This window comes from Neopsephotus bourkii, unplaced genomic scaffold (genome assembly GCF_033783945.1).
Source record: "Neopsephotus bourkii isolate Nb327-2 ecotype Australia unplaced genomic scaffold, CSIRO-AGI_Nbou_v1 NB_38, whole genome shotgun sequence".
Lineage (NCBI taxonomy): Eukaryota > Metazoa > Chordata > Aves > Psittaciformes > Psittacidae > Neopsephotus > Neopsephotus bourkii.
Window position 1 is genome coordinate 381,797 of NW_026900555.1, and position 15,184 is coordinate 396,980.

Consider the following 15,184-nt stretch of genomic DNA (forward strand, 5'->3'; position numbering starts at 1 on the left):
ATGTAAATTCTCTCATAATGAAAAAAAAAAAAATCAGTGTTGGCCACAATGAAGAGTATAAAAGACACTAAGCTATGTATTTCATATTGTAATACTGTTCTTGTTTTCTTTTGTAGCTGGTTGGTGGTGAATTTGATCTAGAGATGAACTTTATAATCCAGGATGCAGAGAGCATTACGTGCATGTCAGAGCTTTTGGAGCACTGTGACGTAACGTGCCAAGCAGAAATCTGGAGTATGTTCACAGCAATTCTACGTAAAAGCGTCCGTAATTTACAGACTAGCACAGAAGTTGGCTTAATTGAACAGGTACTGCTGAAGATGAGTACTGTGGACGACATGATTGCAGGTATAAATTGCCAACTGAGAAAATAATTATTGCGTTCTTGAACTGTCAGTGTTCTGGGATTATGGAAGGGCTTGGGATGTCTTGGTTTTTACTTAAAGTGTTATTTTGATTAGTACTGCTATTGAGTCGAAGTACTTTTTATCAATTTCAGAAAAATGACAAAAATATATTCTTAGTATAAAATATATGTAGATACTTTGTTTAAAATAATTGCCTATTAATTCATCTGAGGAGATAACATCTTTGTGATAAAAAAGCAATTTTGAACATAATTAAGAGCAGTACATGTCAGACTTCTCAACTGTCAAGGTACTGTTTTTAAGTGTATTGATCATTTTGAGTTACTCAGATCTTAAAATCGTTATTATGATTCACTTTAACTAATCTGCATCTGACAGCATATCAGAAATTATTCACAGGTTTGAATGCAGGACACTTGGTTTATATTAAACAGTAATTTCATTGTGTATAGCTGTGCTCCCTATAATAACTCCTTGGGTTTTATACTTGTGATTTTTAACATCTGTAATTTTTTACAGCGTTAAAAAAGTTACATACTTTGTTCACTTACTGAAAATAAGTGATAACGTTGCACAGCATTTCCAGTATAGGGTTTTATATTTCATGCTGTATCTCTCAGTAGTAGGGTACAGGTTGTAATCCTGCATTAGTTGGTTGGAGGAACAGGTTTTGTTGTCACATTTAAATATGGTAGGCTAGAGCTACCTATGATTAGTATTTATCTACTTACTTTTCTTGGGGAAAAACTTAATCCACTTTCTTTCAAATCACTGTTAAAGTATTTCTTAATTTTTATATAGTAGGATACTTAAATTGTAAGGCATTTTTTAAAGATTGAAGAGGTTTGTCTTCCATAATCCTGAGATTTTGGTCCATAATCTGATTCCTAACACATATACAGGCTTTGGGGAACAGTAAACCAGCAAGGATTTCAGACCAGAAACAAGAAGAGGATCCATCAAAGCTGTGTTGTTCAGGAATGGTTTTGTCCTCGTCTTTTTTTTCAGTATAAATGTGTCTTTAATATTAAAGTATTTGGAAAAGCTACAATTTGTATTTCAAAGCAAGTCTTAGTGAACAACTTGTTGATTAGAAATGTATGCATAAATGCAAAAACCAGATGTCTTATGCTCAATACTGTTTTGCAAGGTTCAGACTGAAGTCTAATACATCAATATATTTACAAACTAATTGTTTTCACCATGTATGGGTTTTTTTTTCAGGACTCGTAAATACATCAGTATAGTGTAAGGGTGAAGATACTGCTTTATTCTATAAATAGAAGACATTAGTTGAAAGCAAGTATTTCTGTCTTGTTTCACTCATGGAAATAATATGCTTACATAAGTAATCATTATCAATAAAATTTATCCAGTTTGAGCTGCCCTAAACAGTACTTCTGTATGTGGCATATGCAACTGTAACCCATTTTAAAAAACTGTGTAGCTAATTGTAGAAACAGAAATCAACAATATAGGATCTGACTTCCAGGAGCATTTGGTAATTGGAAAATCACTCTGAATTCACAACTATTAATATAAGCCGCAGGTAGTACGTTAATAAATAAAATAATGGAGCCTCTACCCCATTAATCTTTTTTTGAGAGTCATCGCACAGTACTTCAGAAAGAGACCTTTTGCAGAGAAAATATGACTCAGCTTACTCTTCTGTATACTTACACAGATGAAGAGAGCACATTTAATGTAAAATCAAACCTAAAAATCGAAATTGTGTTGGCATTTTAGTTCTGCGATGTGTGTCAAATTATCTGAATACTCTTCTATGTATCATGAGCAGGGATTTAACAGAATTACACTTTGGAGGGTCTTTCTTTGATAACTGTAAATAGATGAGAATGTGGGGGTTTTAGAATTTTCTGACAAAGATGTGGAAGCAACCAAATTCATCATTTTGCTTTTGTCTCTTGATTTCTTCAAGCATTTCACACCCCTTTTATAAGTGACAAAAATGTTGGTAATAAGTCATAAGTAATAATTATGGTCGGATATTAACTAGCGCAGTGGTAGGCACTTGATGGCAAAACTGGTGACAACTAGTATCCGTGTTCCCTAATTCTGCTATGCAATGTAGAATCATTATGACATCAGAACTACAGAGCTGCTTTGCCCCAAACACTTCTGAGATCTTTCCAAACCCAGAGAATAAAGTAAGAATTCTGGTGCTAAAATGATTTTTAACATGCAGGGGGGATGTTTTGAACAGAAGCTGTGTTAGTGCTGACTCCTAGGAACTTAATACGACTTTCTTAGCAAAACAGTTGTTCAGACACTGTCAGCCCTATATTTTGCAGTTGGCTTTTATTGTCTGTAAAGGGTAAGGATTTTTATTTGGGGTTTTTTTGGGAGTTGTTTATTTGTTTTTAGGTCATCTCACTTGTTCCTTTGTGAAATGCTTTGATAAGACCTAGATAAGGTTTAAATAGACAAGACAGGCATAATCTCTTTTTTATGTTCTGACAGCATGCTTTCAGGACCAGACTAAATCTGAAACTGCTCTTCTCTGGTTTTATGGAAGTAAGACAACAGCAAATAAACATGTACCCAGTCTTTTGCAATGAAAAAAACTTCTCCGTTTGTTTAGATTATGACTGTCAGATTCATGAGGCTTCTCAGCATTTTGTGTATCTCACTTCTTGAGTTTTCACAAATTCTGTGGTCAAGAATAAAAGCTTAATCACCTTGAAAGTCTCAGTTGCAGTCCAGATGGGATCACTGATACTTGTATTCCCCTTTGCTTTTCAGAAACATCACTTGTCCAGAAGTTGCCTTTGTACTGTGATAATCTGTTATACTAAGACAGAGGATGGTCAGCCATTTTATCAGTGGTTAAGGGGAAAAGGTTTCTAAAATAATTGCTTAGGCGATTGGCACTTTTTTTTTGTTTGTTTTAAGGATCTTCCTTGAGGGATTCACTTTTTGCCGTTCTCTGTTTCCAGCTGATGAGTAGTGACAGTGGGACTGTGTGTCGGTAGTGCCTTCAGAGAAGTCTCAATGATGTACGAGAAAGTAGCCAGAACTCATACAGGGTGGCTGTCTCCCCTAAGTCTCATTTTATTTCCTGCAGTTCTATTGTGATGCTGTAGGTAGTTGTTCTAAAATTGCTGGAACTGATTTCTTAAGCACTTAAACAGTTCCTAGTTTTTAAGTAAAAATCTATGTTTTGACTGCTGTGTCATTAATGACCTGTTAACAAGCATTTCTCTTTCAACTGGTTCCATAAGAAAAGCTTCAACATTAACACGATTTACCAACCTGTAGAAATTAATTCACTGATAGAATTCAAATTCACAGTTTCATGGCAATCAGTTATTAAAAGGTTAAGGAGGCATGAAGGTAGTTTTCCTGAACTGTTTAATGTTTCCAGTGCTGTTTAATGTCTTCTAAAGTTAATGCCATACTGTCCATTTTAATATAAACTCACTGTTACTTGAAAGACAGGCTCTTTTACCACTGTATTTTCTTATTAGATGATAGAATTAAGCATTCCTTCAAGGTTTCTTGTTAATTTATAGATCATATGTAGACTGCTCAGTATAAAAGTAGTCAGAAGTTGCATTAACAGGCATAAAATTGGTTGCATTCAGTGCATTTTAGAAAGGCACTGAAAATGAGAAAAGGTGCCTGTTTTCTCCTTCTGAATATATCATTTTCCAAAATCTTGTTTCTGAAATGAGATCATAGATACCAGTTATTTATGTGGTCATATTTAATATAAAAAAATGAAGTAAAAAGTAAAAACACCCAATTGTGGTATGTTTTGTGACCTTTATTTATAGATGAGTAGATTATTAGGAATTATAAACCAGATGTGGATTGACTCCTATGGGTTTTCTAATAACTATGAATAAAGTTATGTAATAGAGTGCAGTTCTTTTTATGTCTTGTTATATTGAAACAAGAAACAAACCTTCTTTAGGTATGTTTACAGCAATATTTTAAAGTAGAAGTAAGGGATTTGTTTTCTACATGTGTTCTTTTCTTTACATATTACCTACTGGGCATCAGTTTTTCAGCTCTTTGTTTTACCCAGAGTTATGTTGTTAGGGAGCTTACACTTGTTTCTTTCCATCAATGTTTTATTCATTATTTATAAATATGTATTTCTAATGCCTGCGGATTTTCAACATCTTCAGGAGAAATAAGAAATTTTCTGTGCCATAAGGCAGCATAGGGCTACAATGATGATGCAAAGCAGCACATGTTCAGTAATTTTAAAAACCTGTCAATCATGTATGTGTTTGACTGCATTAATTTACACTTTTGTCATCTATGTTAGAAGAATTTTTTAAATCATGTTCTGATTTTCATCTAACAACTTTGTTTCTACACAACCGTTTTTCTCTCTAAAGGAAACAAAATTTAAAGTAGTTTGATTTAAAAAGCAAGCTAAGACTACAAAATAAGAATTGGGGAATTCTCAACCAAAGATTGGTATTCACTTGTGCTGATTTTCCTTTTTGAGTTCCCAGTGTGTTACTGTTCCCAATTCCTAATCATATACAATATATGCAATCACTGCCAGCTTCACATTACAGGCTGGAGACTGTACAGTGAAAGCGGCAGGTGCTTGTAGGTATTTGATGATGAGCTGAGTCATAGAATTCACCATCATAAATGACGTGATTTTAGTTTTCTTAGCTATGTTTTGGTTTCCCTTAAGAAACTCTGTCACAAATAGGATATGGCACTAATTTTAAACAGAAGATTAAATAAATTCTTTCTTTAAAGAAAGGGAGGGAAAAAAGTCTGTACTTGAACATTAGGAATATCTTCAGATCTTATTATGAAAATGACTGCAAGTTACAGTGTTTTACTTTTGCTTTTCTTGACATAGTTTTATTCATGGAACTGTTTATTATGTATCTCCTGTAACTTAAGTGATATTTCAGTCTTCACACATGCGTTTCACGGACTGAGGACCAGAGGTTGGTTTCACAGTGGAACAATTTAAATAGATACTTATGGTCTTACTCAAAAATACATATGTAGGGATTTGCAGAGAGAAAATTTGTTTTAAAACAAAATATCAATGCAAAATCTCCTCAGAAAGGATGAATGCTTTTCAAGACTACTCTTTGTCAGCATCTGTAAGAGTCATCCTTTCTCTAAAGGAGAACATGCAAATAAGATATATGCTTATTCATGTTTTATGGGGGAAATTTCTGGCTTTCGACCACATTGAAAGTTTGTTAATGCTGGTTCTATCCTGTCCTCCCTTTTTTTGTGTGTGTGTGTGTTTAAATCTCTGTATTTCACTGCTTTATGTCTGAATTATCTGTGAAGATAAGTAAAAAGTTGTTCCTCCTTCTAGAGGAAGTAGTAATTCTTAGTAGTGCATTTTATTTCAAAAGAAAGTGTGGCATATAAGGTGAGGTCCAGCATCCCACAGGTGCCCTGGGTTCAGCTGGGCTTAAACCACAACAACAAGCTAAAAAATTGTGAAAGGTCGGCTACGTAAATGTATGGGTTTTGAGGAGTTTCAATGAAAGCCATATTACATAAATTTTGATCACTTCTTTTTATCTTTTTATTATAGTCTTTGATGTTTCTTTATTTTTTTCTGAGGGCTTTTTGTGAGTTTAGGGTTTTTTTATGTGTGTGTTTGTTTGTTTTGGTTTTGTTTGGATTTTTTTCCCTGGCCTTTCATTCAGGTAATACTTGGAAGCATTATCACTGTGGCAAAACTGTGGGAACTATACAAATTCTCAGTAACGCTGTGTTTAAGTTAAATAATAATGTCAAGCATCTTTTATGTCAGAAATTTTTGGAAAATACTAACTTCAGAGGAATGAAGAAAGCATTATCTCAAAAGTATGTGACAGAAAGGAGCCAACCAAGCAAGTTTATAGTTTATGATGAATGTGGTTATATGGGAAGAATTAATTTTTCATAGGTTTAATAAATACTTTGCTGCAAGTGTGATGCAAATTCTAAAGCTGCACATGTTTTTGTTGGGTTTTTTTTCTAAAATAAATGAAACAGTGAGAATATGAAATGTTGTGTAAAATATTTAGGGCAACTAAGTTTGAATTTTGGAATTTGTGAATACACTTATTTTTAAAGGTATTAACTTTTTCAGCTTTTTTTGTCAAAACAATGAAATGCAGAGTTCAGAATAACTTTATTTTCCTTTGAAGATCTCCTAGTTGATATGTTGGGGGTTCTTGCCAGCTACAGCATCACTGTCAAAGAGTTGAAGCTTTTGTTCAGCATGCTTCGAGGCGAAAATGGAATCTGGGTAAGCTGTGATCAGATAAAGCATTGTCATTCTGTTAGAGCCTGAAGTTAACATAAATTGTCTCCTGGGACATATAAACTTCTTTTTTTTTTTAAACGTTGATTGAACGTATGTTTATGAAGTATTTTTGCTAACTACTTTAGAGTTAATTTGCTGTGTTGTTTAAAAAACGTCCAGTTTCCATTGTAGACCAGAGAGTGCAAAAATGGTTGTATTGACTTTTGTGCCGTTTTCTTGTTTTCACAGCCAAGACATGCAGTTAAACTATTATCAGTCCTTAATCAGATGCCACAGAGACATGGGCCTGATACCTTTTTCAACTTCCCAGGCTGTAGTGCTGCAGTAAGTTTTCAAACAAAATAATAAAGCTTGAGGAACAAATAAATTGCTCATCATTTGCATTTCCTTTTATTTGGTTTTGAAAATTCCTGAAAAGGAAATAAGGGGTGGGGAGTATGTGCTTGAACAGTGTAGACCTTGCCTTCTGTAGGTTTGCAAGGTAGTTGTAGTGTTGCAAAATTGCACTTATGAGCATGGAGTGTCAAATAGCAGATGTTTGTCTGGGGAAGTTATCATAACAGTGAAACCTGAAAATTCCAAAGAATGGTGTATTTTATGTGAATAATATAATTGATATTATACAGAGCAGAGGCTTGATGAAAATCTAGGGATGAGCTTTTACAGTGACAGCTGCTTACAGTGACAACTTAGTCATAAATTTTATTATGTCTTTTTATCTGAACTCCATCAGCTGTTTCCTTTCCCTCAAGGCAGAGAGTTAAATGCAGTCTTCTTTTGGCCTTATTTTTTATGATCACTTACGATGATGAAATTGTATTCCTTTTGCAACCTTCTCAAATAGATATTCTCTCTCTCATTCACTGCATGTATCTACAAATAAATTCAAATGCTGGATACAGGTTTATAAATATAATTATTAAGGCAGTAAATACAAATGCTTAAAACTGAGAAATGTGGATTTCAGGTTCAGTTCCATTCTGCTAAGGAATAGCATATGCTCATGGTAAACTTGGAATCTTTTAAGAAAAAATAATCCTGAGATCCCTGTCTTTTCATGCCAGTGCATGAAGTGTGATAGGAGCTTCTCTTGGGATGTTCCGCATGTATTTCCTCAATAGCACTAAGGTTACTTCTTCAAGAATAAACTACCACCACCTCCTGTTCTTTGTGAATACTGCTGCTGGTGTGGCAGATTGCATCAGGGAATAAACTGGCTGAAAATCACTGGTTTTCACCTAGGTTATTTTTGGCTAGATCACTTCCTTGATCTTGTTTGATATTCAGCTGCACAGATGCGTCAGCAAAATGCACAGGGTGCATTGTGTAAGAAATTAATTACTGAGTTCTGAGAGTTTCATTTGCTACTGCTGAATTAAAAACCACAGTTAAGCTCTTCTAAAAGTACATGCAGCAACAAGACAGCTGTTGCAGAGTATGAATGTCTACAATAAAATATACTGCTTTGACATTTCTGGGCTTCAGAGGCAAACCCTTATGAACTGTCTCTCTTATATTTAATTTTGTATCAGAGGTTCAAAAAAAGTTTTGCAGAATAATTTCAAGTATTCCTCCCTGTCTGAAGAGGGACATCAATTACGGGAGTATAAAGTGTCTTGATTGAAATTCAAAACGAGCATTTTTCTTTCCTTGGTTAGAATCTTGTTTTATGTACCATTCATCATTGATTAATTGCACCCTGTAAATCTAGAAATGTGAATTTCAAATTTACATTTCTGAAGTAGTGCATGTTGGATTACACTATGAAGTTCTGGACAGCAGTCATCCTCTGAAATGGACCTAGGGTGATTTCTTTTAAAATGACCCAAACATCAAAACACTTCATTAGAAGAAAGACACTGGATAGGCCGTAGTTTACTAGCACTGAATTCAGGGTTTCAGGTGTTATGGGTGGTGATGACATCAGACAGACAAACAGCATAATGTTTACTTCTCATGGTAAATACCAGCTTAGTCCTGCTCAAAATTGGGTGCATACTCCTTGTATAATCAAGAATTCGGTAGCAGTATAAAAGAGCCTGCTTTTTGTCTGCTGCTGAGAGCTGCTTCACTATCCCAACTGAAGAGCTCTTCTGAGTACTGTGTTACATTGTTTGCCAGCCTGTATAAGTAGCCCATTAGTCACTCCATTAGCAGGGCATCTTGTGGTGACCATCCTATTCCCAGATGTTGTTCCTCTTTGTCATGAAGCAGCTCTTTTCCTGTTTCAAGCAGGGAACTCCCTCTAAGGAGGCAGGAGTGATGTCCCAAAGGAGTTCCTTGGAATGTTTTGTGCAGAGCAGTTAGTACCAGGCAAGCAGCAGAATCGGTTTTACTTCTGTTGTCAGATACTAGCATAATCTGAGGATGTTCTTCTATGTAACTTTAAAATTTACCCTGAGTTCCCTATCATTCTTAATTACCTATGTCTCTGCTTTTAAAACCCTTTCAGCAATTGCCTTTCGTATAAAGCCAATAAAAAGTCAGTCCTATTCTGTACCTTTTTTTTACATGCTTCTACATCAACATACAATCCTTATGTGGTTATTCTGACTACTGCCCAGAGACTATGTCCATTCTCATTTTAAGCAGTGAATAAGTTTTCTGCAGCTCCTTGTAGTCCTTGGTATGAACTGGGACAGCACAACATTTGAGCACTCATGGAAGAATATTTCCAACTGTGACTCAGGTGTCACACAGAACCATAAAAGGGTTGAAGTTGGAAGAGATCTTTGGAGGTCATCTTGGCCAACCTCCCCTATGCTGAAGCAGGGAAACCTAGAGTTGGTTGCCCAGGACCATGTCTAGATGGCTTTTGAACATCTCCAAGGATGGAGACTTAACCTCACTAATCAACCTGTGCCAGTGTTCAGTCAGTATCACTGATAGCTTTGATAAGAATACTATTGGTGCAAGGATTAATTATCTAATCATTATTATTTCAAAGTGTAGTAAGAGCTTAAATTATTTTACTGAATCTGAAAAATATCAATTATATACACTTAGAAATAACATGCTATTATATATAAAATTATTTTCTTCTGCTTTGCATTCATATACAACTTACTTGACGAAGTAGTATTAAAGGCTATTGTTTCTTTACTGTTTTTGTATAAAATATTCTATATTTTGTCTGATGGATGGAGAAAGAATGTATTGTGATTATTGGCTACTACAGTAATCAGTCATTACAAGCATTTAATTTCTTACGTTTTTTAAATTACTTAATTTAAAATAACTTAATTTTGTGTATAGTTCTTACGCTGTGGCAAAAATTTGTTTTATCTTTTAGTGTTATCATAGAAAACACTTTATAAGTGACCTCTGAAAATCATCTTTCTTGATATCCTCCCTAAAAAAATACCTAACTTCAAAGCTAGATCAGGTATTCAGGGCTTTGCCCAGGGATGAAGAGATCTCTGAAACCTCTTCTGTCAGCGCATAAATATGAAATCTTGAAAAATCAGATTTTTTCTTAGGCCTTGCCTTAAGATTAATTTAACTGAGCAGAGGGGTAAAATATTCAGTCTCTTACCTTACTGAGTGTTCATGGGAAAGGAAAAAAAAAATGATAGTGCTATTTAATCTCAGAGAACTACTTTTTTAATACTATAGTTTTAACAGTGGATCTGTTTTACTATCTGTTGAGATTAGTTTGATCTTGATGTTTAAGTCTCTTGATGAGATGAATACTTACTGAAAGTTGAATTTATATTTTAATTCCTAGAGAATTAATTTTTCTAATTTGTTTTTTCTCTTAATATTGCCCATTCATAAATTTAATTTCATGTTCTCTGTTGGTAGAATTTATGTTTTTAAAAATGGAAGTATTTTAAAATAGATGGAAAACTAATGCATTTATTCAAAAACAGTATTTGAAGGTTTGGATATTTTTATATTTCTCTTTAACATTTGAAAGTTAAAGCAGATTTGGAGATCTAGAATTACAGGAATTTAGAAAGCAATTGCCTTTAACAATGGTTCTCACAAAATTCATTTTTTGACATGCTGTTTCATTGCTGGTTTTTTTCCTTCCAGGCAATTGCATTGCCTCCTATTGCTAAGTGGCCTTATCAAAATGGGTTTACTCTTAACACCTGGTTTCGTATGGATCCGCTAAACAATATCAATGTAGATAAGGATAAACCCTATCTCTATTGGTAAGTAACTTCTAATACTGCAGTTACAGGTTTTGTTTTGTTTTGTTTTCCTCTGGCTTTCTAATTGTGTTTAATTTTTCTCATTATTTTTAGTTTCTGACATGGTTTTTGACCCCCAAATGCATACAGATTTTAATGGCTGCTTACTGTAGACAAACTCATACAAAGTCATCTGTCCTTTTTACTCTACAATTTGTATATCCTGGGTGCAAGATATGTGCCTTGCTGATAAACCATAAAATCTAGTGTGAAGGTTTCTTTAGGAATTTCAAAATACATCATTTTTTAGAGTTATAAACTCTAAGAATGTCAATTTTCTGTTGGTGCTTAAGATTCTTGGTTGATGTCAGTAGTACGAAACAAATCTGTTATAATCAGAGCCACTGTTTGAACATTAGCTAGAGGTAATAGAAGGTCAATCTGTGAATTTAAAAATGGCTCACTGACCACCTGTTCCCTAAAATGGAAACTGTGTTTCATAATAAAGTGATTGCAGGAGAGATAATTTTGGTTTACGTAGGTTTGCTGTTGTGATGAAAATAGAAATGTTTGATTCTTTTTATATGTTGTTTCTTTGGTGTTTTTTGTTTTTTGCTGTGATGTAGTTCTGATGTTTATTGTTATGTGATTACAATTTTTATTGAATTCTAAAATTTTGAGCATACTTTTTAATGTACTTTTTGCACTGAAATACTTTAAAATGCTTCATGTCTTAAGCTGCCCTTAATATTTATGGGTACTTGTGGTCTGTATCAGAGGGGATTTACTTCTGTTTCCTTTTAAAAGTGTATTGATTTAGACCTTTTCGCTAGCCACGTTGCTACAAAGAAGTGATATAGCTTAGGAAAATTGCCACTTATACTCGGACAACTGTCTTTAATAAACAGATTTTTCCGTTATCTTATTATTCATTTTTTAACATGTCAGTGAATAAACTCCATAAAGCTGCCCTTTGAGTTATCAAAGAAACCTGAATTTCTTCCTTCAAAAGAATTCTAGGTCTTAACATTGTAATATAAAGAATAGGTTTTTAATTAACATACTTCTTATTATCTACAACCTTAACATTTCCATGTTTGCTTAAAATTGTCCACTGAGAGTAAAATTTACCTATAGTAGATAACTTAATACCTGTTTATTAGATTGATTGGAATAAAGAGTCCAGCAGAGTAAGAAAGTATTTTTTTCCCATGAGTTTACCTTTCCCCATAGTTGATGTGTGCTTTTCTTTGTTCTTGTGCTTTTTCTGTTTTTAAAAGCCAGAACATACCAAAATAATGTCTTCTTTATTTTGCTGTTGCAGCTAGGAAACCAAGCAAAAAGTATTGCCCCAAAACATACAGAATTTCAACTTTAATTCTAGTACATAACGAATAACCTCTCTTATGCACAGACTCTTCAAGTAATCTGGGCATATCTATGCTGAATGGATGACTTGTTGTCTCTTACATATGCGTGCACACACATCTTTACAGTTCAGTGTCTCAATTTCTCATGTTAGTTCTTGTTATGGAATATATGTAAAATTAGAGTATTTATCAGGAGTGGGAACTAAAACTTCTGTGACTTATCAGGTGGAACTTTCCAAGTGCTTCATATGAGCCACAGAAAGAAGTTATTCTTACAGAAATCAAAGAGAAACTGTATATACCAACCTCAGAAAGAAATTAAGAACAATGATAATTCTTGACATTTGTATCTAGTGGCTGAGAACAAGCCATAGTTAATAATTAAAAACAGGAAAAAATATTCAAACTAAATCATCCATCTGAACTTTTTTACACGAATTTTAGACTTTGCCACATGAATGGCTGAGTCACGCTCAGCCACTACCAAGAGGAAGATACAAAAATTTATTTTCTTTCAATGTGCTTTTTTGGGCATATAGCATATTTTTCTATTTAGGTGAAAAACATATAAATGAGCATATAAATTCACAGTTCATTCTTAAAAGTCACCTGTCTTTTAAACAAGCTTTATTTTTAAAGCAAAAACTTAGTGGTATGTACAACTTCAAAGACTGATTTTAAATAGTGGTGCTGAAATCAGCATCAGCTAGAACTGGTTCCTCAGGACATTCTCGTCAGGTTTTTTAATATTGACACATTGCAGCCTCACTGGAAAACCTGTACCAAGGTATGTACTAATGTATGATGCAGGCCTTAAGTGAGTACAGAAAGATGTGGCAAGAGGCCTTTCTAGTAGGAGAGAGCTGTTGCATTAGCCTATGATGTGAAAACTAATGCTTAAAAATGGAGAAGGGAAGCAAGGAAATGTTTTCACATTTGCCAGATATGAGGGAAAACTGCTGCTATTCTGTAATTAGCTGAATGCTGAGTGCTGTTTCAAGAACTGTAAGCCAATTTGTTTTTTCTCAAAAAAAAAAAAAAAAAAAGAGGATGATGTTGGGCAGCTGCTAAGTGACAGTCCATTAATACTTGTGTATTGGAACCATGTTGTCGCTTTCTTATTAATTACAAAATGCGTGTGACAATCCTTGAGGAAAATTAGGAGTCTCTGACATTTGCATGGATAATAAATAACAATAAGGAGAAAGTTTTGTTGTAGAGCAGTCAAGTTCAAATGGTAAGATTCATAATTCTGTAGTGTGAAGTACAAGCAAGCCAGTGATATATACCTAGCAGTTAATAATGGTGCTGAGCTTAAAGAGTTAGTATTTCCTAATTACAAAGCAATAATTAAGAAGGATATTAAGGCTTTTTGTAGGTAACCAACTGACCATAAACTGCTTTTTAATTGCTCTAGCTGAAAGAGCTAATGTGATCTTTTCAACAGTAGTCTGAACAGAGAATAGAGTAAAGGTGATGCGATCACTTCATGCAATCTTGGCAAAAGCATTCCTGGAATACCATTTACCGTTAAAAATTGCTACATCTTTTAAGAGACCATGGAAAAAAATTGGTGCTATTCAAAGAAAACTCTGGAATGAACTGTACTCTGGAAAACACATTTTATAATGAAACCTTCCAAGAAAAATAAAACTCTGAAATTAGATATGCTCTCTACTTCTGTTTTCAGAATTTATGCAAAATCTGATGTTGATGGATTGTTTAATCTGAGATCCAGTAGGTAGAAAGTGAAGCGGGTAAATTCCAACTCTTTGACACACAACACTATGGTCACTTTAAGTATCACAAGATGCAGTATAGTAATAATAATCATAATAATCAGAGTATAATAGTTGAAAATGCTTCTTCAGAAATGATGTATAGTTTCTTTGTCATAAAGACAGTGCAATTTTAGGAATTTAGCCCTAACCATAAGTTCACTCAACTGGCAAGCCTCTATCCTCTAAATCTCTGCATTTGTTTCTGCTGAAAAACTACATGGGGTGACATTACTTCTAAGTAAGGCCTGGAATTAGATAAAATCAATCCAGTTATTGTTTGGTGAGATTTCTGCGTGTTTTCTTGTTTGGTTGGTTGTTTTTTTAGGAGATGCTTTATTTCAGATTGTGTATTGGAATCTGTAAAAGAATTAGAGGGTAAACTGAGACTTGGTTGTCATAACTGTTGCTTTTTGTCCTTAAAATATCCAAATGCTTCTACAATCATTTAATGGAAGAATGGCTAAAACTTCTGAAAGACTGTTCTAAATTTTATTTTTACTGATGTAGAGAAAAGAAAGAAAAAAAAAAAAACAGAAGAAAAAAACCCAACCTAAACCACAACAGTCTATCTAGACTTTTCAGTTCTTCTCTAGAGCTAATAATTACGGGGATGCAGAACAGCTGCAAAAGCACATAATGGAATTCTAAAGTTAATAGAAAAGAATGAATTATTACCTTCTTAATCTCAGTACCATGATCATATGCGTTAAACTGCGTATAAAATTCTAAGCTAATGAAACTAGAATCACTAAACAGTTTCACCAGTGGATGGAAGAATGCTTACCTGCTATTGAAGTGTAATACCATCCAGTAGCTGCTTTGAGAAACCGGCTGAAACAGGACATAACTATAACGGTTTTATGAACAATCTGTAGTAAAACAGTATACCAGCTGCTATGGGAGGTAGTTAAAGCTTCATAAAACCATATGGGTGTTAACAGTACTACTCATGTTGTCTCTGTGCCTTTCATCTTTGGATGTGGCAAGTTCTCCATGTGTAGGTAATTGGTAAGAGAATTTCTGTGCAGTATCATAGAGACTAGTCCTAGACTGCTTTACCTTTGTCAAAAATTAAAATTAACATAACCTAGATCTTACAATGTTGAGATAAACAGAGAACATTTGAGTTCTCACTTTCTCAATTACTTTCTCAATTTCTCACTTACTCAATTGTATTAGAATGCTAATTCATGTGGATGAAAAGAAAAAAAAAGTAAAATCTTGGCTAAACTTCTTGTGTAGAAAATCA

At 34.0% G+C, this 15,184-nt stretch overlaps 1 protein-coding gene across 10 annotated transcripts in view; it reads left to right on the forward strand.

Annotated features, from left to right (window-relative positions):
* The window catches only part of NBEA (neurobeachin), a 499,996-nt gene that overhangs the window by 88,914 nt on the left and 395,898 nt on the right, over positions 1-15,184 (forward strand). For all 10 annotated transcript variants that reach the window (XM_061345312.1, XM_061345371.1, XM_061345303.1 and 7 more), the window contains exons 2-5: positions 117-348; positions 6,527-6,627; positions 6,874-6,969; positions 10,684-10,805. In XM_061345312.1, the coding sequence (XP_061201296.1) occupies positions 117-348; positions 6,527-6,627; positions 6,874-6,969; positions 10,684-10,805 (551 nt within the window). The remainder of the gene's footprint in view (positions 1-116; positions 349-6,526; positions 6,628-6,873; positions 6,970-10,683; positions 10,806-15,184) is intronic.